This window comes from Perna viridis, chromosome 4 (assembly GCF_037379345.1).
Source record: "Perna viridis isolate PV_CMFRI_1.1 ecotype Kerala chromosome 4, ASM3737934v1, whole genome shotgun sequence".
Taxonomy (NCBI): Eukaryota; Metazoa; Mollusca; class Bivalvia; order Mytilida; family Mytilidae; genus Perna; species Perna viridis.
The window spans coordinates 165,130-188,992 of record NC_142448.1 but is presented as its reverse complement, the minus strand read 5'-3'; the positions used below and the strand labels follow the sequence as shown (position 1 = coordinate 188,992).

The 23,863-nt window shown below is 33.9% G+C and overlaps 2 protein-coding genes across 8 annotated transcripts in view; one reads left to right on the top strand and one right to left on the bottom strand.

Moving 5' to 3' along the window:
* Positions 1–23,813, bottom strand: LOC148618343 (uncharacterized). 5 transcript variants are annotated; one of them, XM_088577118.1, is made up of 9 exons: positions 23,745–23,813; positions 23,501–23,566; positions 17,019–18,348; positions 15,554–15,663; positions 13,686–13,836; positions 10,604–12,198; positions 9,208–9,375; positions 8,509–8,728; positions 1–8,225 (listed from the first exon to the last, which is right to left on the bottom strand). In XM_088577118.1, exons 3-9 carry the CDS (start codon positions 18,307–18,309, stop codon positions 7,981–7,983), a joined length of 3,780 nt encoding a protein of 1,259 aa, XP_088433244.1. In that variant the 5' UTR covers positions 18,310–18,348; positions 23,501–23,566; positions 23,745–23,813; the 3' UTR covers positions 1–7,980. The 5 variants fall into 5 exon arrangements, with proteins under 5 accessions (XP_088433244.1, XP_088433246.1, XP_088433247.1 ...); XM_088577120.1 differs by having other exon boundaries at positions 23,496–23,566; positions 23,745–23,811; XM_088577121.1 differs by having other exon boundaries at positions 23,496–23,566; positions 23,691–23,774.
* The window catches only part of LOC148618342 (FERRY endosomal RAB5 effector complex subunit 3-like), a 32,160-nt gene continuing 31,907 nt past the window's right edge, over positions 23,611–23,863 (top strand). Inside the window, exon 1 of one of the 3 annotated variants that reach the window (XM_088577124.1) lies at positions 23,611–23,630. The gene's annotated coding sequence lies outside the window, so the exon portion shown is untranslated. Of the gene's footprint in view, positions 23,631–23,728 lie in introns of those variants that run through there. The other 2 variants (XM_088577123.1, XM_088577126.1) reach the window with 2 other exon arrangements.

Here is a 23,863-nt window from a genome sequence, read left to right as displayed (position 1 = left end):
TTTAAGCAATATATAACTAGTTTATTCTTTAGCCTTAACAAACACAGAAATAATAAATAATAATAAATTACAAAATAAACTTAACAAAATCTACTAACATACAGAGATGGAAGCACTGTCAACCAACCATTTGTTCTATACAACATTTGATCAAAAGCTTTTATACACAGCCAATTAATCATAAAACTCATTTATCAAGCCACTTTTTTTTCCAAAATTCTTTTAGATTTTCGTGTTTTATGTGAGTAAGAACAGTTAAGTGGTCGATTTCACAAAAAGTCATATGTATTACAATGATCGCATGTAATGACGTAACAAAGCTTTTTTTCATTATAACTTACAATCATTTTTACATTTGCATCTTTTTGTGAAATCAATCACAGGACTTTATCATGAAAGAACGTTCTTATCCAGTGAACACCACCTAACCCTCCATCCACATGGGTTCCTGTGACTTCATCATGGAAGAACGTTCTTATCCAGTGACCATCACCTAGCTCTCCATCCACATGGGTTCCTGTGACTTCATCATGAAAGAACGTTCTTATCCAGTGACCATCACCTAACCCTCCATCCACATGGGTTCCTGTGACTTCATCATGGAAGAACGTTCTTATCCAGTGACCATCACCTAGCCCTCCATCCACATGGGTTCCTGTGACTTCATCATGAAAGAACGTTCTTATCCAGTGACCATCACCTAACCCTCCATCCACATGGGTTCCTGTGACTTCATCACTACTACCCACCGAAGATGTCAGCATTAACATTCTTTATTGCTGTTTATCAACTAATTTTTCTTATTGTACCATTACACATATATATATGTACTGAAGGTATTTTACAATCAAATATTCTATATGAATTGAAAATTTTCATTTGTCAACATTTTATAAGACAAAATAGAACAGCTCATAAACACCCTCAAGATTAAACATTTTAGGCCAAAAGCAATTAACAGCTGTCCTTATAAGACAATACAATTTATTAATACTATCAAGAATAACATTTTATGGCCAAAATCAATTGACAGCTGTGCTTAAGTATATGATACACACTTCCATTTTTATGATGTTCAATGTCATTTAATTCTGAAATGAAAAATTGGAAAACAAATAAAAACCAAAACGGAGCTTCCCAACATGATTTCAGACAACCAGATGGACATTGATTGACCATAATATGTCCATCTAAAAGACTATGTGTATAAAACATGATCAGAAAAAACTGGGTATGCAATAATGTTACTTTAAAGTTTTAGCACTCTATTTTTTATCCCCATTATCTGAACTATATTTGTATAGAATCCACTAAATCATAATGCCATTACTTTTAGGAAATTAGGCAGTTCTTTGTCAATAGCAATAGACCATAATGAGAAATACACTGAAAAAAATATATTCTTATATAAAAACATTCTATAGACCTTAAAGACATGACAGACTAATCTTAAACATCTTAGAGTAAAACACCATGACTGAAATATAAAACAAGTAAAACCTGGAAATTCACAGTAACCGTTGCAGTTGTGTGAAGTGAGCTACACACACGTAGAAACAGATACTGTACCTCATGACAAATGGAACTATCCAAAGATTGAATACAAAAGATACATGTCACAAGGAATATCCAATGATTGAATACAAAAAAAAATATGTTACAAAGAAAATCCATTGAAAGAATAATAAAAAAAGATATTATGAAAGGAATATCCAAAGATTGAATAAACAAGAGGCTCCTAGGAGCCTGAATCACTCACCTGGTTAAATTTTTGCCTTTCAAGGGCAATAACTCTAACAAGAAGTTATCTGACAATTTTGACTCTATGAAGGCTTTGGTAGGATTTATCATGAGGATCATTTCACCAATTGAAAGTTTCATTCTATCTACTATAGTTTTCAAGATATTGACTGAAAACTGCCAAAAAAAAAAACGTAATTTTTAACCTTTCAAGCAAAATAACACTTACATGGAGTCTTCTGACAACTTTGATCCCTGGAAACTGCTGTAGGCCTTATAACAAGAATCATTTCAGCAATTGAAAGTTTCATTCTATCTATCATAGTTTTAAAGATATAGGGTGAAAACTGTTAAAAATAAGTCATTTTTCACCTATCAAGGGCAATAACCCTTATATGGAGTTGTCTGACAACTTTGATTCCTTGGAGACTGTTGTAAGCCTTAAAATAAGGATATTTCAGCAAATGAAAGATATTGGCCAAACCTAACAGTTTTGGAGATATATGCAAATAACTACTGTACTACCCCTATGTTCTATTTTAAGTAATGGCAGCCATGCTTTTTAATCCGATCAAAAATCCAAACGATCATTTTGTTGAGGATACCCTAAAAAACAAAAATACCAACTTTCATTGAATTCTGTACAGTAGTTTTTGAAAAGAAGATTTTCGAAAGTAATAACATCAAAACCAGCCAAAATTGGCCAAAAAGGGCAATAATTCCAACCTGGGTCAACAGATTTTCACCAAAATTTGACCACAGATAGACCTCATTATGCTGAATACTTTTATCCATGTCAGAATTTGGCTAAACCTAATGGTTTCGAAGATATATCCAAAAATTTGCTGTACGACCCCTATGTTCAATTTTTAGTAAGAGCGGCCATGTTTTTTAAACCGATCAAATATCCAAATGGTCATTTTTAAGGATACCCTAAAAAAACAAAAATATCAACTTTCATTCAATTCTGTAAAGAAGTTTTTGAGAAGATTTTTGAAAGCAATAACATCAAAAACAGCAAAAAATGTCCAAAAAGCACAATAACTCTAAAAACCTAAAAAATTCTATTCTTAATAACAGCGGCCATGTTTTTTAACCGAACAAAAATCCAAATGGCCATTTTGTGCAGGATACTCTAAGGTACAGTCATTATAAGTTTCATGTAAATCTATTCAGTAGTTTCAGAGGAGAAGATGTTTGAAGAAATTGTTAATGATGACGACGGACGCCAAATATTGGCAATAGCTCACATGGAATAGCCAATGATTGAATACAAAAGATATATGTTACACAGAAAATCCATTGATAAAATAATAAAAAAGATATATGTCACAAGGAATATCCAGTGATTGAATACAAAAGATATATGTCACAAAGATAATACATTGATAGAATAAAAAAGATATATTTTGCAAGGAATATCAATCGAAGAACCCAAAATGAATGCTGGAAATTTATTTCCTTTGTGACAAATATGATCTTTGGTTGATTCCATTCTTTGTGATGTATGAATGCTGGTAATTTATTACATTTGTAACATACCAGTATATACATTTGATCTTTGGTTGGGTAATTTATTACATTTGTGAAATAAATGTATTTGATTTTTGGTTGATTCCATTATTTGTGAGGTATGAATGCTGGTAATTTATTACATTTGTGACATATATGTATTTGATCTTTGGTTGATCTCATTCTTTGTGAGGTACTATGCCTGTTTTCAGTCACTTTGCACAACAATGCAACAGTCATACTGAATTTTTACAGGTTGTATGAGCAATCGATATAGTAATTTCAGTACTGCTTTTCAACAATGAAAACTTATATAACTGGTAGATATTTGTTATATATCTTATAGACAGGTGCCTAAATATTGTTAAAACAGGAGGAAAAAAATTAAAGTTTTCTGATGCAAAAAATATCTTTAACAACATCATAATGATTGACCTATATACATTCAAGGCATTCACAGAGAATCCAATCAGGTTTTTAAAAAAAAAATTAAAAGAAGGAAAAAACTTTGAAATAGAAAGAAAAAGAGTATTACCAAAGTATACACTTCATTTATAGATTAAATTTCTTTAATAGCCATCAACAACCACTTATATTAATGAAGGACAGAAGCTGCTACAGCTAATGACCAGTAGCACCATTAATCAAGGACAGTTGATATTGTACCACTAAATACACCTTGTGTCAACAACAACCATTAATGTTGTAAATGAAAATTTAGTGATATAATTTGTAAAATAATTCAAAGGATGTTGGTACAATTATTTCAAATGTGTCTGGATAATGTAATAACATTTTTGGTATTATAGTACACTAGAACATGCTGTACAGTTTTTCACTGGCACAAAATTAATAAAAAAATCAGTTTCTAATTTAAAAAAAAAATTATGACACATTTTAAGAGTTTTTAGATATAAAAAAGTCATTGCAGTTTATAAAGTTATCGGATTGTAAGATTTAATTGATCATACATAACTCTACAGTCTTTGTATGAAATATTAACCACCATAAATATCTCATTAAAAAGAAAACATTAAAAAAAATAACATAACTAGTATCATCAAATAAAAATCAATGACCATCAGATTTGATGAACTAAATTTTCAAGTCACTGCCATTTGTATAAAACAAAGGCTTTTTTTTTTCAGAAAAAGGCAAATAACTCCTTACATTTGAAAAAAAATACATCAAAACAATACAATTTCTACACCCTACAATAAATCTGTATCACAACTGATGAGGAATATTCAAGCACTATATTCAACAATTCATTAGTACATCAACTACTCTGTTGTAAGTTCTTTACTCTAACAAATAAATAAAACACTTTGTTTGAAAAATAATAATAAAAATGCATTGTGGGACACAAACCCATGAGACTAAGCTACTCTGCACCATAACTTTTTCACCAACTAAAAATTGCACTGCTTAGGGAAATAGAAAGAAATGTGTAAAAATATACAAAAACACAGAAAACAAAATCAATGATAGCATGACTTAATTTACAGTAAATGTCAATGTTCAGAATACATCTTTAACAAAGCAGTGTACTCCCCGACCATGTTGCATGAGCATCAGCTCAACTTGACAGTAAGTTCTTAGAAAAGGTCCTGCAATTTTCACCAACAGTTGCTTCTGTCAGGGCTAGCAGTGCTTAGTGTACTGTACAAGGCTAATGGAATCAATTGACAATTATCTCTTAGTGTACAGTACAAGGCTAAAGGAATTAATTGACAATTATCTCTTCGAGTACTAGGCAGGGCCTCTTGGAGTTTTTTTTGTTGGAGTTTAACGTCCGAGCGTCAATATTTCAGCTATATTCAGATGATGAACATGAAATGGATGATAAAATGAACATGACCACAGAGAAACTGGGTTGTGTGCCCCAGGTGGTGGAATGGGGTACCCCTGGCGTGTTACATGACCGCAAACCATAGTGGTGCACCATGTTGGGAAAGATGCCACGTTCCTCGCACGTTAAAGAACCCTGCTGTGGTATTCGATAGGAGTAGGAACCTTTGCTCTCTGCCACAGGAGGCTAAATTGCCCGACCCTACCCATCCCTTCCTTTTATCTTGTGGCAATCAAATTTTGTTGACCCTATCATCCTTGTGTCCTTACTGTACTGAACAAGGCTAAAGGAATTAATTGACGATTATCTCTTAGTGTACAGGGCTAGTGTTGTTTAGTGAACTGAACAAGGCTAGTGGGGTTAATTGACAATTATTTTTTAGTGTACTGTACAATGCTAGTGGGGTTCATTGACAATTATCTCTCAGTGTACTGTACAAGGTGACAGTGAACTTTTTATTAACACAGGTAAATAAAGATAAATTTATGCTAAAATGTATCAAATTAAGAAAAATCTGATGGAAATATTTTTTTAAAGTGAATTTTTTTTTATTAATTGAAAAAGACAGTTGTTTTACACATCTGGATACAACTAGATTAGACTGGATCAATGTAGTAAGTATTAGTTTGACATGAGTAAATAAAATTTTAGTCTGGCAAAAAATGGATATTGAGAAGTACACGACAAACAAAGGGAAAGATGGCAATTTTGTCAACGGCTACAGATACAGAATCAACATGATCTGCAAGAAGTCACACTTGTGGAGATGTACCAAGGCAGGTTGCTCAGCGAGATGCAAAACTGACCTAACAGACCTGATGGTACCAGATGGGCGGATGGACCATAGTCATGACCATGAAGACGACAGAACTTATCAAAGATTTAAGTTGAGGCAGGCATGCAAGAGCAAAAGCTGTTAAAGACCTAATAGAGAGGCCACAAATGCTTATAATTGCAGAAACTGAAAAACAGAAATTGAAAGTCTGATTCCTGAAGATATAACTGCGGGTAAATATCACATAAGAAAATTTTAAATTTCCTATGAGCATACCTTGTATTTCAATTATGCTGTCTCCATTTGAATAAAATTTATTTATGTTTATAGTTTAACAATCTTTATAATAAAACTTTTGCAGTTAGCCAGCACTCCACAGTTTAGTTTAGTTTCGCACTTTTGGCTAGGGATGAAAAATGACATAAATAGAAACCGGTGGTTGCTATAGTGATTAAAAATGAAGAATCTATTGTTGATATAACATTTTCTGAAAAAGGGGGACTTTTAAAAGTATTTTGCAATGTTTTATATATTTTCAATGTTGAAGTGGCTTTTTTTCAATGACAATTTGACTTAATTGTGAAAGTGAAAGTAAGTCAATTTTTTACCATGCTAAATTTAATAAGTGGATTACAAAGTGAAATAGCTCAAAATCTAACCGGCGATGCCCATATGAGGAAGGGGTTTTTGAAGGGAAAAGTTTGAACAGTTTCAGGGATTGAAATAAAAATTGCAGATATTTTGCGGGAAATTTGATATTTTTAAACCTGATTTTATGAACTTTTTTGCAAATTTTCGCATATTTTTGCATGGTTTCTATGGTAACCCTATATGCTGTGGGTAATTTTTTTCCAGAAAATTTTTACTGCATCCTGAAGGCCTTGGCTTGAGCTATTTCTAAATATATAGATTTACATATGCTTGACAATTTTTTAAAGTGATAAATGTTACAAAGCATCAGATTACAAGACCAAAATTAGGCAGTTCTACGATACTGTGGAGTGCTGGCTTAGGCAAGCTGTATACAAGAGCCAGGAATCCTACTTCCACCTCCTCGTTGGTCAGCAGGAGACAACAGAATAAATAGATACATTTCTATATAAGTGTATCTGTTTATTCTGACTAACAGACGGGGTCATTTTACAAAAAAATGTGAGATTTACCTGTAATTTACCTGTCTTTTGCTGAAAGTTTGTTATTTTAAAAATTCGGCATAATGATATGTTTTTCTTCGTCATTTTGATATAACACTATTTTGAAAATTTTGCAGTTTGCTATTACGATTATCCCCCACTGTACAGGGCTAATGTTGTTTACTGTCCCCCATCTATTACTGTGTTGTTTAGGGCTGATAGAAATAATTGACAAGTCGAAAGGCTTACTGAAGTCCATGCAACAGAGTGTAAGAGACAGTTCTTGCTTTCCTGTACTGTATAAAATATGTTCTGAAATCATTCAATAAAAGCTGTCTCCAGCAGCATTGCTAATGTAATTGAGCTGTTAAATGCACAATGAATATGTTATGAATCATTAAAAATTAAATTTTAGTTAAAATATTTTATGAGATACACATGATTGAACTTGAAAATAAATAATACTAATAATAATAATAAAAAAAAAAAAAAACAAAAACAAAAAAAACAAAAACAAACACAAAAAAGGATCAAGAGTGAGAATGCAGTCCTCATTAAAATGACTTGTTTTTTTTTAAGGCAAAATCACAATGCATTACAGTAAAACAATAGAAAAATACAAACATTAAATAACTAACATACAACAATTGAGAACACATATAGTATCACAACAGCCAAAAAGTGACCAGATTATAATGGCTAATCAGTGATCAGATCACAACAGCCAATCAGTGATTAGATCATAACAGCCAATCAGTGTTCAGATCACAACTGCTAATCAGTAATTAGATCAGAACAGCCAATCAGTTATCAGACCACAACAGCCAATCTGTGATCAGATCACAACAGGTAGTCAGTGATCACAATAGCTAGTCAATTATCTGATCAAAACAGCCAATCGGTGATGAGAATGCAACCACCATTCAGTGATCAGATCATATGGTCAATCAGTAATCAGATCACAACATCTAGTCAGTGATCAGATCAAATGTTTCTGCGTACAAATCATGGGCAAACTTCATCTTGTGTTTCAGTGTTTCTAATTGTCTCCGATGTTCTACTCCCAGCTCTCGTAAACTTGAAATACTCATTAGAAGTCTGGGAAACAATCCAATGTAATCTGGATGACAGGAGGTGACTTGTGTCTGTAAAGACTGAATCAATAATTCTTGTAGTTTACTTACATTGTCTCGTTTCTTCAAACCTTGACGATCTACAACAAAACCAAAATGCTGATTACCTTACCAGTTTACTGTACCTATAACTAAGTTAAATATTCTATGTCACTTCACCAAAGGTACCCAGACTTAAACTAGAAATACTACAAACATATTTTTTATGCATATCTGCCATTTATTTTCTTACTATAATAATGTCCTATCAAATCCCTTAAGTGGTTGAAAGGAGTTGGGCAAGGTTTTAACTTGTTTGTTGGAATACCAATTTGCTTGCTGGGTAAAACAATACATGATGTCTGGGCAGGACCAGAATCTTACCTGGAGAGATTAGCACCAGGGCACTAAACAATGCCTTTTCTGTATCCTCCAATCTGTAAGCATTTAGTCTTACGCATAAATTAAATAACAGTTCAACAAAATGTTCACCAAGTGGAAATCCAACCTTCATGTCCTTTCTAGTAACTAAGAAATTCTTTCCAGGAACAAACATGGCATCAGTCTCTGTATCAATAAACACAGAATGTACAATACAGGCGACCTGTAATAAAAAAGAGAAGAGGAACTTACAGAACAATTTCCAGTTACTCTTTTCTGGGGTTTTCACATGAACTTGTGTTTGAAATGATACTAGTATAGTTCATGTACTTAAAAGTTTAAGGCCACTTTCAGTTTAATTTTAATCCTTTATCCTTACGGTTTTTACTGCTATCAATTTACAAAGCGCATCTTTTCTAAAAATATCTGTAGTCAGTGAATAGATACAGGAAATATTGGTAAGATAGCTTCTAATATTGTAACAAGTGAATTACCACATTGCTCCACTCAAGTTTTAAGAAATCTGATAATCCACAAATATGATGTAGCATACATCCACAAATATAATGTAGCTTACAATCCACAAATTTGATGTAGCTTACAATCCACAAATTTGATATAGCTTACAATCCACAAATATGATATAGCTTACCTCAATGCAACCTCCTTTGGTTCTACATACTATGATACCACAAAGCTTACCTCAAAACAACCTCCCTTAATGAGACTGATCTGATCCTCTTGCTCTAGGCGAGAAAAGCCAGGAATCTTCTTGGCAAATGTGACAGTATCCTGTATAGTTGTATTCAATAAGCTCTGAAATCCCTGCCAACATACTTCACCAGCAGGACAGATCCTCCCTAAGTCATCCTATACAATATAAACGATCTAAAATTAGTAAGGAGTAGCTTTAGAGCAAGGCATTTCTTTTTTTTTACTGTTATCAGTCTACATAATTATGAGTTTTAACACTTGTAGGCCCATGAGCTGAAGTGAGTATTCAAACTAACAAGAGGCTCCCAGGAGCCTGAATCGCTTACCTGGTAATTTTTTCGCCGTTCAAGGGCAATAACTCTTGCAAGGAGTCCTCAGACAACTTCAATTGTCTGACCCCTGAGTTCTATTTTTAGTATTTTTAGATCATAAATATCAACATCAGTTTTATGCAAGATACCCCTAGGAACATTCATACCAAGTTTAGTTCCAATTGCTCAAGTAGTACCAGAGGAAAAGATTTTTGAAAGAAATAACATTAAAAATAGCAAAAAACATTGAAAAAGGGCAGTAACTTGGCTTAATGGATTAGAACGAAAATTTAACCACGAATAGATCTCATCATGGTGAAAACTTTTACCCAGTCATAGTTTAGCTAAACCTTACAGTTCTTGAGATAAATGTGAAAAACTACTGTCTGACCCCTATGTTCTATTTTTAGTAACGGCGGGTATGTTTTTCAACGGATCAAAAATCTCCACACCAGTTCCATGCAGGATACCCATTCATACCAAGTTTGGTTCCAATTGGTCGAGTAGTGTCAGAGGAGAAGAGTTTTGAAAATTTTTTAACAATAATGGACGAAGATGATGGATGCCAAAAGATGGCAAAAGCTACCATTAAAATGTTTGAACTATTATAAAAGTAAATATTAGAATATATGTTGTAAAACCTAATTGCATTTTATTTATCTACATTTCAATTTATTTTAAATTCTGGCCTTTTAATATTGTATGTCTTCCAAACTTAGTTCTGAACAAAAGTAACAGGGGTGAAACTATTTAATTCCTAGACTGTGTTAGTCATAATAACAAAAAATTATCACAGGCTGATGTTGGTCTATAGAATATTTTGGTGCAAGACCATACAGATCAATATGCTTATACTTCAGTTATTAAGTTAAATTCTATGAAATGGTTGCTTTTAGCCCCTTTTTGGTCCCCAATCCAATAACATGAAATATCAGTGCTTGCTGGAGTCTTCAGATAGGAAAAATAAAAAAAATGTCTATGTTTAATATAACTATCAACTCAATATTAACTAAGGTTTTGATAAAGATCATCATACTTGATTACACCACTTTATTTTTCATATATTTACCTACCTGGAACATCAGCTGCATATCCTGTTTACCCATCATACTTCTCTGTTTGAATTTGATGACTTTTTCCTGCATGGCCTGAATATCTGCTCGAGATCTAAAGTTTGTCTGGAATGATTGGTGAACTTTGTACGTCAGATAAGCTACAGATAGCTGGCTTTCATCCTCAACCTTCACTGTAGGACTGACAATAGCTGTTTCCTTTGGCTTGTTCATTTTAGCACTATCTATAGACAATTTCATAACTTTCCTCCTGTCCTCTTGTTGTTCAATATCACTGACAGGACTTTGACGCACCATTGGCCTGCCCTGTCTAGAAAAGGACCGGGCCATATCCCCAGTTGAGTCCATTGTTGTACCTTGTTGTGACAGAGATCTCATGGCTTCTCCACAGGTCTGTTCTATTGGTTGACCCTGTCTTGATGTGGATCTTGTGTCACTAATAGAATCAATTGGTAAGCCTTGTCTGGAGGCAGACCTATCTCCACAAGGGTCCATATCCTGTCTAGACATGGGTCTTACTGCCTCCCCAGAAGACTGTCTTGTCAAGTCCCCTCTGTATAATGGAGGGGATGTCATTGATTGACCTTGGGCCATTTGATACGGAGATGGTGAACTCAGTGTTAGAGATTTGTTCATGGAGTCATTCCTTTGGAATGGAGATGGATTATGGGACCTAGATAAATAAGGAGAAGCCCGCTGTGATGCTACAGAAGATGGTCGGCTATTACCTCCAGTTTCTAAAGATGGGGGACGATGATCCATTTCAGGTCTATGGCTGGCAGCTTGACATTGTGGCCTTCTAAAAGGATTGGATCCTTTATTGGCCATATGCGGAAAGTTTGTAGGATCAAATCCCATTGGATTATGCAGATGTCTAGCATTTAATGCTTGTATTTCTTCATCACTGAAGTCATAAGAAGTTCTGCGGCTAAGAGCATCCAGAGATTCAAGATCCTCATTGTCATATGAAGATTGATGAGATATTGCTGAAACTGAATCGATAGATGATCTATTTCTAAAAGAATTTATCGCATCAGATGAAGGTCTATGTCTTGGAGACATCAGAGGGTCATGGCCTCTTATTGGTGACCTGTCATCTTGAAGTTTTCTTTCTGCTTTTACAAGGTTGATGGGTGAAGAAGATCCTTGCTGACTAAACAATGGGGGAGCACCATAATACATTGCAGATGAGATCATATCTTGCCCAAGGGAGAATAACATGGGATTGGCAAATGGATGCCCAACACTAAGGGGCAATCCAGGTGGGGGGTTACTCCTTCCCATCGATGAAGGGACAGGGGAATGGCAAACTGATCCAACAGGTGTAGACAAGTTAGATTTGTTCAATGAGTTCAGGAGACTGTCATTAGACAAAGATGGAGGAGACAAATCTAATGGCGGGGACTCAGATTTTTGGGACAGCTTTTTAGAATCTTGTGAATCTTCTGTCTTTTGTTTCATCACAGTTGACATAATCTCAGAAGAAATATCCGGATTAAGACTTAACAGACCGTGTAATGCCTGCTCCATCACAGAATCTTCCATACATTTTATCATGTCTCTCATCTTCCTAGATCGACGTCCAAGCTTTGCAGCTGAAAACATAAATCATGTTAATAGATTTCTACACATAGGTAAAATGAACAAGAAATACTGTCAGCAAGTTCACAAATAGAATACACAAACTGCTTCAAGTTGACTTAGTTGGATACTTTCCCTTTCCAGCTTCCTGACATTAATAATTTCATTCATATGATGATGGAACTTCTATAAAATTTCATCAAATCCTTTGAGTGGTTTAGGAGCAGTCACACTTATACTATTTTAATATGTAAAGCCCATAAATTCAATATTCTCCCTTTGCAAACATCAAATAATATATATTTTCTTTCCTAACCTTCCCATAAAATGTCATATAATATATACTGAGTGGTTATTTGTTGAGAAGGATTGTTCTAGGAGATCTAACTTTGTCAAATCTATAAAGATGCCATATTTTTAAGATGCTCATCAAATGCTTTGCAGAGCACAGCTTGATATGTCTATAGATGTTGAACCCTGAACAGTTGGGGCAACTATGGACACACAATTCACACTTGATACAGATTTACAGTTTGATAATGATTAGACATTTGACACAATACAAGAATTGGACCAGAATCAAAGTAGTAACTTTCTGGCTCCTTATTCCTAAATGGTTCCAGTAAAAACCTACAAAATAAATCCTTACCTTCCTCACAGGTAATTTCAAAGCGATCCAATCCCTTTCACTCAAGTTATCATCCAGAAATATGAAAAAAATATTTGTTTTTGGTCCTCACGTGGCCCCTTACTCTTTCTTGACTCTGGTCATAACCCCAACATCAAGCTCAGCCTTCCTTTTGTGGTATGGCATTTTGTAAAAAATTATACATTCACCTTTACACAAGTTATTGTCATAAGGAAAATGCTGGTTTCTGGCTTCTTTTTGACCCCTAATTCTTTAAAGGTTCAAGTCTTAACCCATAAAATATATCCCAATCTTCCTACAATCTTAAAGAGATTCATTCACTAATACTAAAGTTAATGTCCAGTCATCAGGAAAATGCATGTTTCTATCAGGTCCACCTTTTTGGCCCCTAATTTCTAAAATATTCCAGTCTTTAACCCCACAAATCAATCACAGTCTGACCATTGCAGTATAGAATTTTGTGGGACAATACCATAGACATCCATATGCTTTTGGCCCCATTCAGGCCACTAATTCTAAAATGGTAGGAGCCAAAGCCCCCAAAATCAATACCAATCTATCATTAGTGGTTTAGAACTTTGTTATAAAACTTTATAAGATCAACCAACTTATATTCCAAGTACCTATGAACAACAATGACAGTGCAGACAATGATAGTGATACACGATTAAACATTAGATAAAACAGAATGAGATGGAAGTCACATGATTGAATAACCTATTTACTATTCTGGCCACTTCTCAAATTTAGGATGATGAAAATTTATAGCATGCGCATAGAAAATACATACAAAATGCCCTGGTACATTAGGGTGGGGCATAAAATAGAAAACACAAGTTAAGAGGTTTGTACCTGATCTTGACATTCCAAGTTGAAGACATTTCTGTAGACGACAATACTGACATCTGTTTCTAGTAAGAACCGTTATTTGACAGTTTTTTCCATAAAAACATCTCTTACGAGCAGGATCTCCAATATCTTGTAAAGCTCTCCGGAAAAAGCCCTAACAATAGAGAAAAATTCAATGTACATTAGGTAGATGAGCACAATCTTGCTTGTTGGAGGTAAAGGCAATATAATTAAACTAAAACAATATTTTAAAAAAAATCTAATAAAAAAACCCAAAAAACAAAAAGGTGAAAATATGACTTAAAAACATGATTGCACTACATACAGTAACAGGTAACCAAAGAAGTTCAGTAAGGGCCATAAAATAACAAGTAACAGGTAACTAAAGGTGTTCAGTTAGGGCCATAAAATAACAAGTAACAGGTAACTGAAGGTGTTTGGTAAGGGCTGTAAGGGCCGTAAAATAAAAAGTTACAGGTAACTGAAGGTGTTCAGTAAGCACCGTAAAATAACAAGTGACATGTAACTAAAGGTGTTCAGTTAGGGCCATAAAATAACAAGTAACAGGTAACTGAAGGTGTTCAGTAAGGGCAGTAAAATAACAAGTTAAAGGTAACTGAAGGTGTTCAGTAAGGGCCATAAAATAACAAGGTAACTGAAGGTGTTTGGTAAGGGCCATAGGATAACAAGTTACAGGTAACTAAATGTCTTCAGTAAGGGCCATAAAATAACAAGTTACAGGTAACTGAAGGTGTTCAGTAAGGGCCATAAAATAACATGTAATGTGTAACTGAAGGTGTTCGGTTAGGGCCATAAAATAATGACTGATCTACACATATCAACATGTAACTGATTGTGTTCAGTAAGGGCTACTACATAATGATTGATCTACTTATGTCAACGTGTAACTGAAAGCATTTAGAAAGGGCTATATCATAATGATTGATTTACTTACATCAACGTGTCACTGAAAGCGTTTAGTAAGGGCTATAACAAAATGATTGATCTACTTATATCAACAGCCAATTGAAAATGTTCATTTAGTGCAAAGCAAACACAAAAAATGTCTGATCTGAGCTTACTAACCTTACTGCCTTAATAAGGTAGGAAACCATTATGTATACCAGGAAATCTGATCTTACAGCAAGTTACTAACCCGAGAGCCTTCACAAACAAGGAAACCATAATGTATACCAGAAGATCTGAACTTACTAACCTTTCAGCCTTCATAAACAAGTAAACCATAATGTATACCAGTAGATCTGAACTTACTAACCTTTCAACCTTCACAAACAAGTAAACCATAATGTATACAAGTAGATCTGATCTTACTAACCTTTCAGCCTTCATAAACAAGGAAACAACAATAATATATATCAGGAGACCTGATCTTCCTAATTTGACAGCCTTCACTATCAAGGAAAGAATTATATATTAGGAGATCTGATCCTACTAACCTTACAGCCTTCAAAAGCAAGGAAACAATAATATATGTCAGGAGATCTGATATTACTTAATGAACCCTACTGGTGCACCTGGACTAGTTCAAGTTTTAAGTGGAGTACAAGTTGCTAATTTAATATTATTACTTTGTATGTATTATTTTAGTTAACTATTTGTTCTTTGTTGCGTTTGTCTGTTTTCCATTTCTGGTCTTTGTCCCTGGGTAACATTCCTTTGATTTTCGCTAGAATCTTGGTTCCTTGATTACAGTCTCTTTTACCAAAAGCTAGGATCTTACTAACCCTACAGCCTTTAAAAAGCAAGGAAACAGTAATTCATACCAGGAGATCTGATCTTACTTACCTTACAGCCTTCACAAGTGAGGACACTATGATGTATACATGTACCAGAAAATTAAAATCACTAACCTTACAGCCTTCACAAGCGAGGACACCATAATGTATACCAGAAGACCTGTCACCACACACCAGACATTTCAGAGTTGTACTGCTATAGGTAGGCTTTCTAGGACCACCACCTGAAATTAGAGTCGCTTCAATGTAGCCCTTGAGTTCTTTGTCATTGAGATTTTATACAGACAAACTTATCTTAACGACCATCTGTGTTCAGCAATAACATGTCTTAAAAGATAATGATGAAATTATACATGAACATTCAATGGAAAAATAACCTGCATATTAAGATCACCTGTCTAATGAAAAATAATTTTGCTTACCCTAGGAAGATCACTTAAGACAGGTAATACCTTTGTAAACTTACTAGTATATTCTATTTAAAAAAAAAGATATTTTTTAATCTTTTTTTGCACAAAAAAATCATTTTGGTGTTATCAACATTAAGTAAACTGAATCTGTAGAGGGCTTCAGCTGTGTGTGCATTAAAACATAAATTTATACTTTTATTGTGTAACAACTCACTGTGCTGTAAATTAAAACTTGCATTAATGTAGTTTAAAGTAATGAAATTTATGTACAGTATTTTGGTGTATATAATATGCATATTGTTACATAGAAATCATTTATTGAGCATAGGGTTGCGTATAATGCATCAATATATAAGAATTGGTCATGAAATATAAGATTTTCATATGAGAAAAGACATTGCCTAATGAAAAAACACAAACAGGAAGTAAATGTTACTGAAAGAAAAGTTAATCAAATCATCAAATACATCTTCAAGCATTGAATTTAAAATGATATTTTCTTCAAATTATGCTCAAATGTTCTAATAAAATGTTTCAGACAAAAGTTGTACTATATTTCTTTCTTATAAAATACGGTTAGAGATTAAAATGAAACAACTAAAAACCAAAAAGTAAGTAAGTCCTTTTTTGTCAAACCCTCCTTAATTAATGCTTTTGCAATAAAAAATAATTATCTTTAAACTGATATTGTTTCTTACAGTTTTCTTCAAAACCAGACTTTTTCCCCAGACTTCTGATTTTGTTTTATAAGCCATTTCAAATATCCCGTGTCAATTTTATCATGCTACGAAATAAAGATCATCCAATATATGTAGCAACTGATCTTTACATTATGTTTTAGAGTGAATATCAGTTTCTTTCTTTCACATTTTTGTAGGAAATACCATACCAAGGTAAATAAATTGACCGATCAAATGCAAAATATTGATCTTTTGTCTTACAAAATTCTACTGCATCCTTTGTAGACCTAAACAACAATTTTTTCAAATCTTTTGACCTTTGAAACTGCACTGTGCACGATACACAAATGTGTATTATACACACCAAAATACAGGTACAAATTCATTTTCAATAAGACAGTAATTAAATGTTTGTAAATAAATATCAACAATTAAATGCATGCATTGATTCCAAGATTTTGTTTGTCTAAGATAAATTTTATCACTCACTATTAGGATTAGTGACAATTTGGAGTCCTGGCTCTGAGTTATCATCTGTTGTAACAGTCTGTGGTATCCCATGCACTTTAGCCTGTTCATTCACCAAAGATTTACTATCACGAGGGCACTGTATATTTCCAGCTTTATCATATACATAAGGTGGAGTGTGAGGGAGAGGAGTGTTCTGTATAGCTTTACTACTAAACTGTTCCATACCGTTACTAAACGGAAAATTATCAATTATTTTACCCTTGTTGCTATCAGAGATGTTACTGGAGCACTGCCCAGCACTGTTCCCTAACCTAACCATATTATCTTCTCTTAATGGATTATCTCCCCTGATATGAGACTGTGGCTTTCCTTTGATCATTTCTGATATGATTTCTTGTTCCAGCATCCTAACATTATTAAATGTGTGAGGAGGTTCTAATGTCTTCAAATGCTTGTCCTCCTCCTCTTCATTGATCACAGGCTTTGTGCCATCATTGCCATTGATTGATTTCATGCCATTTGTCAGAATATCATGAAGTTTTAGAAGTTCTTGACCATGAGAAGAGAATGAGAAAGCCCTTACTCTACCATCTCCATCAATGGAGGAGAATGAAAAAGTTCTGCTTCTAAAGTCTTCTTCAGTAAAATCATCTGTTGGTTCTGGAAAGTTGCTATTAACTTCAGACTCCCTTGTTGTATTGGACTGAGTTTTTTCACCATTTCCTGGAAGCATCAGTGGAAGTTTAATGTGACTTTTTGTTCCTAAAAGTTTTTTAATATGAACATTTTGTTCCTCTTTTGACCCTGATTCTGTTGTCTTTGCAGCAGGGGGCTTTGATGAATCTGTTGTCTTGGTAAAAGAAGATTTTGATGTATCAGTAGATGGATAATCTGATGGTGTTTCAGGAATATATCGATTCAGTTTTTTACTGAATGAAAACCTCCTGTTGGAAGGCTTTTCCTTTGCCTTATCCTCAGATGGAAAATCATATACATCAGATCCCTTTCCATTGTTCTTGTTACCTTCTACCTTTTCTTTGATTTTGTCAGACTTTGTGTCTAAATCTAGCTCATTGTAAAACCTAGGTCGATTCTGATTACCAAAGAGGTTTTCAGATACAACAGAAGGAATGTTATCTTGGTCCTCCACATACTCTTTCTTTATCTGTATCTGAAGTGTAGAGTCTGTGGGGTCCTGTTTTTCGCCAACTACAGATGGCAGGTTACAAGGTGGCTCTATGTTACTGGATCCATCATGATGAACAAAAGATGGTAGCTTGTCAAGGGATCTGTCTTTACTGGGTTCCATGTTTGGGAAAACGGGTAGATCTGATCAAATTTCCCATTACTACAAAACAAAAATAATAATAAATGCTTTAAATCATCAAATGTCTTCCTTTTTGTTCAGTTTACTAAAGAGATAATAATTATGGTAATAATTATGCTTATATAATGTAAAATTTTCAACTCACTATCTTTTTCTATGTTTTGAAAAACTATAAACTCAATAACTAATGAGCTAAGATATAATAAAAGCCTCATTACATATATGTTTTGCTTGAAGCCATCTTTTCTCATGCAAAGTTTTGTTGTACATGGCTGTTAAGCAATGCATATGTTCTGAATGCATGTACATCCAAGCAACTGGACAAGTTTCCATAATTTTTCTTGACACTTACAAATACATGTACTCTACTTGACCACCGATTCAGCTAATATATTCACAGGTCTCCCTACCAACATCCCTTCAGCATCTGCGTATGGAGTGTTCATATCACAACTCATATGTTATGCCAGAGCTTGCTGAGACTACACAGACTATTCGATAGAATTCTAACAAATAGGCTTCTGGAACAGGATTATGTTGCTAAAAGATTGAAGTCATCACTACAGAAGTTTTATGGTCGTTATCATGAACTCATGGATCGTTATGGTGTATCCATCTGCACCATGAAAACTGATTTATTCAACGGGTCATAGTTTTCCTTTCCTCGTTTGTCTACCCCGGACTTGACTTTTTATGAGCAACTTGGAGGGCATTTCTAGAAAAGCAGTGGATACTTACCCTACCAGTGCACCTGGTCCATGCTCCCAGTTTTTAGTGGAGTCCGAGTTGCTCATTTGCTTTTGTTACTTTGTATGTAAGATTTTAGTTACTTTATGTTCTTTGTTGTGTATGTCTGTTTTCCATGTCTGGTCTTTGTCCCTGGATTACATTCTTTTGATTACCACTACAACATTGGTTCCCTTGATAACTCTTACTCACAGTCTGTGTATGTTTTTTTATATTTCTTTATATCCATCTTTCTTTTTGTCCCTGCATTATTAGCTTTTTGTTTTTCCTCTTCAAATTACAAGTACTTTACTTATCATCTTGTGGTTCTCTTGTTTATCACAGTGGAGTAACTCTAATTTAAATTAGTTAAAACATTTCTTTTGCTCAAAACAAAATGGATTGGACAAAAGTAAACCCTACTTATTTAGTCCTTTCCTACATGTGTATACAAATTTACTACACTATACAATACTAATTTAGTTTGGTTAGACTGTGTTGTTATACTGATGGTTTAAGTCATCTAGCTAGCAGTTATTCTATGCTGAGGGAAATTAATGTACAAGCTTTATCCTAAACAATTATGGATAGTTTTAATGTGAATATCATACAATACAGGGTAGGAAACTCACTCAAATTCTAGTCAGTCCTGAATACAATTTTTCAATATATTTACTATAAGGCTATATAAATTTTTGCTAAAATTAGCCAGCCCTGTCAAAAAAATAGCCAGTCTCTGGCTGGCAAACAGGCTACTATTTCTAACTTTGATACAGTATTTAAAGAACATAATTAGCATGCCAATTCACATATTGCAGTACATTTTTAAGAACAATAAAAAATCAGGTACATGCAATTTCACTTGTCAAAACATTTGTGCATGTATATGTACATTAGCCTAAGATACAAAACCATGTAATGGGGTGATTTGTACCATTAAAAAAAAAACCTGTACCTCCCAAAATTCAAAGGTCAGGGGGTGCATGAAGCCATGAACACCCAGATGCAAAAACTAGTGGGTATGCTGCTTAAAGAACTGATCCTTTTGCCAAGTCAATTAACTAGCTTTTTAAATCTCAGTACCTACTACATGTAGAGCACAGGTTTTCCTTTGACAGGGAGAAAATAACATAGACAAAAATGTCAATATTGTTATTTTTCATACAGAATCTTCTAAAACTTCTCCTTGTCATCAATGTCTAGATTAGGCCCTGACTAAGATTTAACTCTTGAGATCGATATAGAATACAAACACTTTAACAAACTGGAAAAAAGACAACATGCTGTATCTACATGTACCTTAAAAGAGTACTTGCTTTTTATGTAAGCTAGTTCAAAACCCAAAAGCAATTGACTAGCACACCTTGTTTATTCAAACAAAAGTATCAATAGGGAAATATATCATAAAACGTCTAATTACAACAAGATCTTCGTGCAAATATCAAGATAATCAAAGTACTTATGTATTGAATCAATTTATATCGATTGTTTGAATTTTTATCGTTAAAGTACAAAAATATGGAATAAAAGGAAAGTTTGAGGATCCAATTCAAACTTATCTCAACACAAGCTTATTGTTATGAATAGTTAATACATGTACTGAACTTTCTATTTTGTTTTTAAATTCACCATACTGATTATGAAGGTCATTCAAAAACACAAACACACTCAAATTTATGATGCATCGTATCAGTGCACCAGTTTGCATAATATTCAGGTTTGATATCAGTTTACATGGAACACCTAGATGAATGTATACAAAACTCTCCGACTTAGTGCATAATTGAACTGCAATCTACTAGTTGGCAATTCTCAGTTTTTAAATTATTAAGTCAAAATTCAATTGATCGACCCTCAAGTGTGAATCATTCACAATTAACCCACAATTATTGAAATAAATCATATCCTTAGATACATGATCCTCTCAAATAGCTACATTTCTCAGTTAGTAAGCTATATAGCTCAAGTGCCACAAGTTATTCCTTAGACACGTATGTGTCATGTAAAAGCATTTAGTTTCTGGACACATAGTTCCAAACATTTACAGTAACATACCCTTAAACCATAGTCTTAGAATATAATTTCAACAATCCTGTCTAGTGCAGGAACACTGGCCATGCACCCACAGCTCTGTTATAATAACATACCAATGGCCAAAATGATAGTCAAACAGATTAAGAAAAAAAGCATAAAGACCAAACCAAAAAATTACACAATTCCTGAGGAATGCATTATCGAAATTCCTATGATATCGTCTATGCAAAGTTTCATTTTTATTTGTTATCTATGGGCTTCCGATGTCCCAAGGCGGTCACCATAATAAAATACATGACACAGTGGAAGCTACATCAGGATGTTTTTGGGGGTTATGCTACCCCTTTGTGAAAAATGACCAAAATATGAACAGCAAATAATACCCTGAACCCATTTCCTTATTACAAGTTTCTTGGTCAGAACCAAATGCACCACTTTAATCGGCCAGGGCCTCCATGAAATATCTGAGGACAGCTAGCTATTTCAATTGGTACTCAGCATTCCTCTTTATATCTCAAATCTATGATTGATGACTATTTATAATCTCACAGGGTTTCATTTCTTGCTAAGCATCAAATGGATTATTTGTGTCTAAAAATAAATATGCAACGCAATACATTGACACTGAAAAACTGGTTTATTTGGGTAAATGCATAGAAATAAACAGGTACTGATGAGGTTACGTGTCAACTATTTTTAATTGAACTCCTCTTTAACAAATTCAAATTCTTTATTATTCCAATTATAGTCCCTCAGGGAGCATTTACATTCAACATTCAAATATCCATCAGATGACATAATATGACATTATGCAATAATACAATATTGAGAAATAACACAAGAGTGATCATACATCATGAACAACTTCTAACATCTAACTCATTAGCTATCCTAATCCTAGCCCATGAATTTAATATGGGGTAGGCATGGCCTAAATCAGCGAGCATCGTGACCTTTACCATACATGTATAATCTGTGCGAGACTTGTAAAAATAATAAAGGACATTACAAAGGAGGAGGGGGGTTGACCCGGATGAAATTTTTGCCTCGCAAGTGCAATATTTTTATTTATATTTAAGCAGCAAGCAAAATCAATATCAATTTGAAAAGCTGTTTTGTTTATTAAAAGGGGAGTTTTTTTCTCAAATTATGAATAACTTGAACAATATTTTCCTCTAAATTCCAACCCCATCCCCCTCTTTCCCTCGCTCTAAAAATGGTCAATAACTTTATAGCACTTCGCAATACTTCACATTTTTTATCCCTTAAGGGCATCTCTATCAACATCCATTTCAGTTTTGGCCTGTCAGATCAATCTGTACAGATACCAGAAATATTACAGTTCTCCATGGATGGTGGGAATATTTTACACATATCATGTGACGTAAACAAATTCAGACAACAGCTGCAAATTCAGAACAAGAAAATGATTGCCTTTCCTATCTTCGAAAACCTATGCTTCGATTTTGATCATATAATCGGAGTTATATTTTTTTCTGAGGCGGGTTAGATTCTTGACAACAGCAACAGTGGAGCAGCGGAGATACACGTACATACATCCACATGTTTCCTTAAGTTTTTATAAACATAACATTCACATCTTTAAATAAGTATAACAAATTAGAAAAAGACTTGTAAACTATCAGAAAAGATGAATTTATTTTCACTGAAACGTAATCATAACCTATATTTTTTATTTGTTAGTTTGAAGGAATTATGATGAATTTTCTCCATAAGGACAGTCCCTTTTTGTTACTACTGGGACATGACTTTTTTTTGTTAGTATATTGGGGAACCTTAAGGGAAATTTAGAAAGTACACATAATAACGGTAAAGCTCACACCACTTTGCAGCGCTAGCTATTAACTGTATCCAGAAAGCATAATTTATTCACATCAAATCCTTGAGAAACTTAGGATTGAACCCTAGATTGCTCTGAGTGCAGTGACAAACCACAAGATTAAGAGAATAATACAACAAAAGAGAACTACTATCTCTTTAACACCAAGAATCAAACCCTAGACTCCTTGGTGATAGTTCAGTGTCAAAGCAGTTCTGCAAAAGAATTATTCCTTCAGCCAAGTCCATTAGCTGGAAATCTACTACCAGTACATGCTACAATGCTAGTACTGGTGTCCTGACTCCCTAGAGTTAGGTCTTTAACAAGAGATGTACAATGCACATACTATATTATACATAGAATTGTAACAAGCCTTTAAAAAATTAAATGAAATGTCTGATTTCGGAAATTCCACAGGTTTATAAAACTGACTACAATTTAGATCTATATAAAAAAATAAATGGCTGAAGCTTCAAGCAAGCTCTTAAAATACACCGAATATATAAGCCTTTGACAGTTTATGAGAGCAGAATAAGCTAAGATATGGTAGCAATATACAAAACATCACCTTACAGAAATTTTGGATTTCTATTGCTGGCTTTTCCAAAACGTCGGCTCATATGTTGACCTTATCATGACCTAAAATAAAAACATGTCTGATAGGAATGCGGATGTTGACCCCAAAATCGACTTGGAAAGAAAGGTGACTGATCTCTATGTATTAAGAAAACTACGCATTTGAACTTCTAGTTTGTAAAATTACCGTTCAGGAATATGATAATCTAGACAAATCTCCGAGAGACACTGTTCTACTGACCGAGTTAGACTGTCTATTCGTATAATTAGGCCAATAAATCCCACAATGCTGTGCGTTCCAAGATGTCTGCGCCCATGAAGTGGACGTTTGACCCCTTAAACATCAACAATTAAATCCAG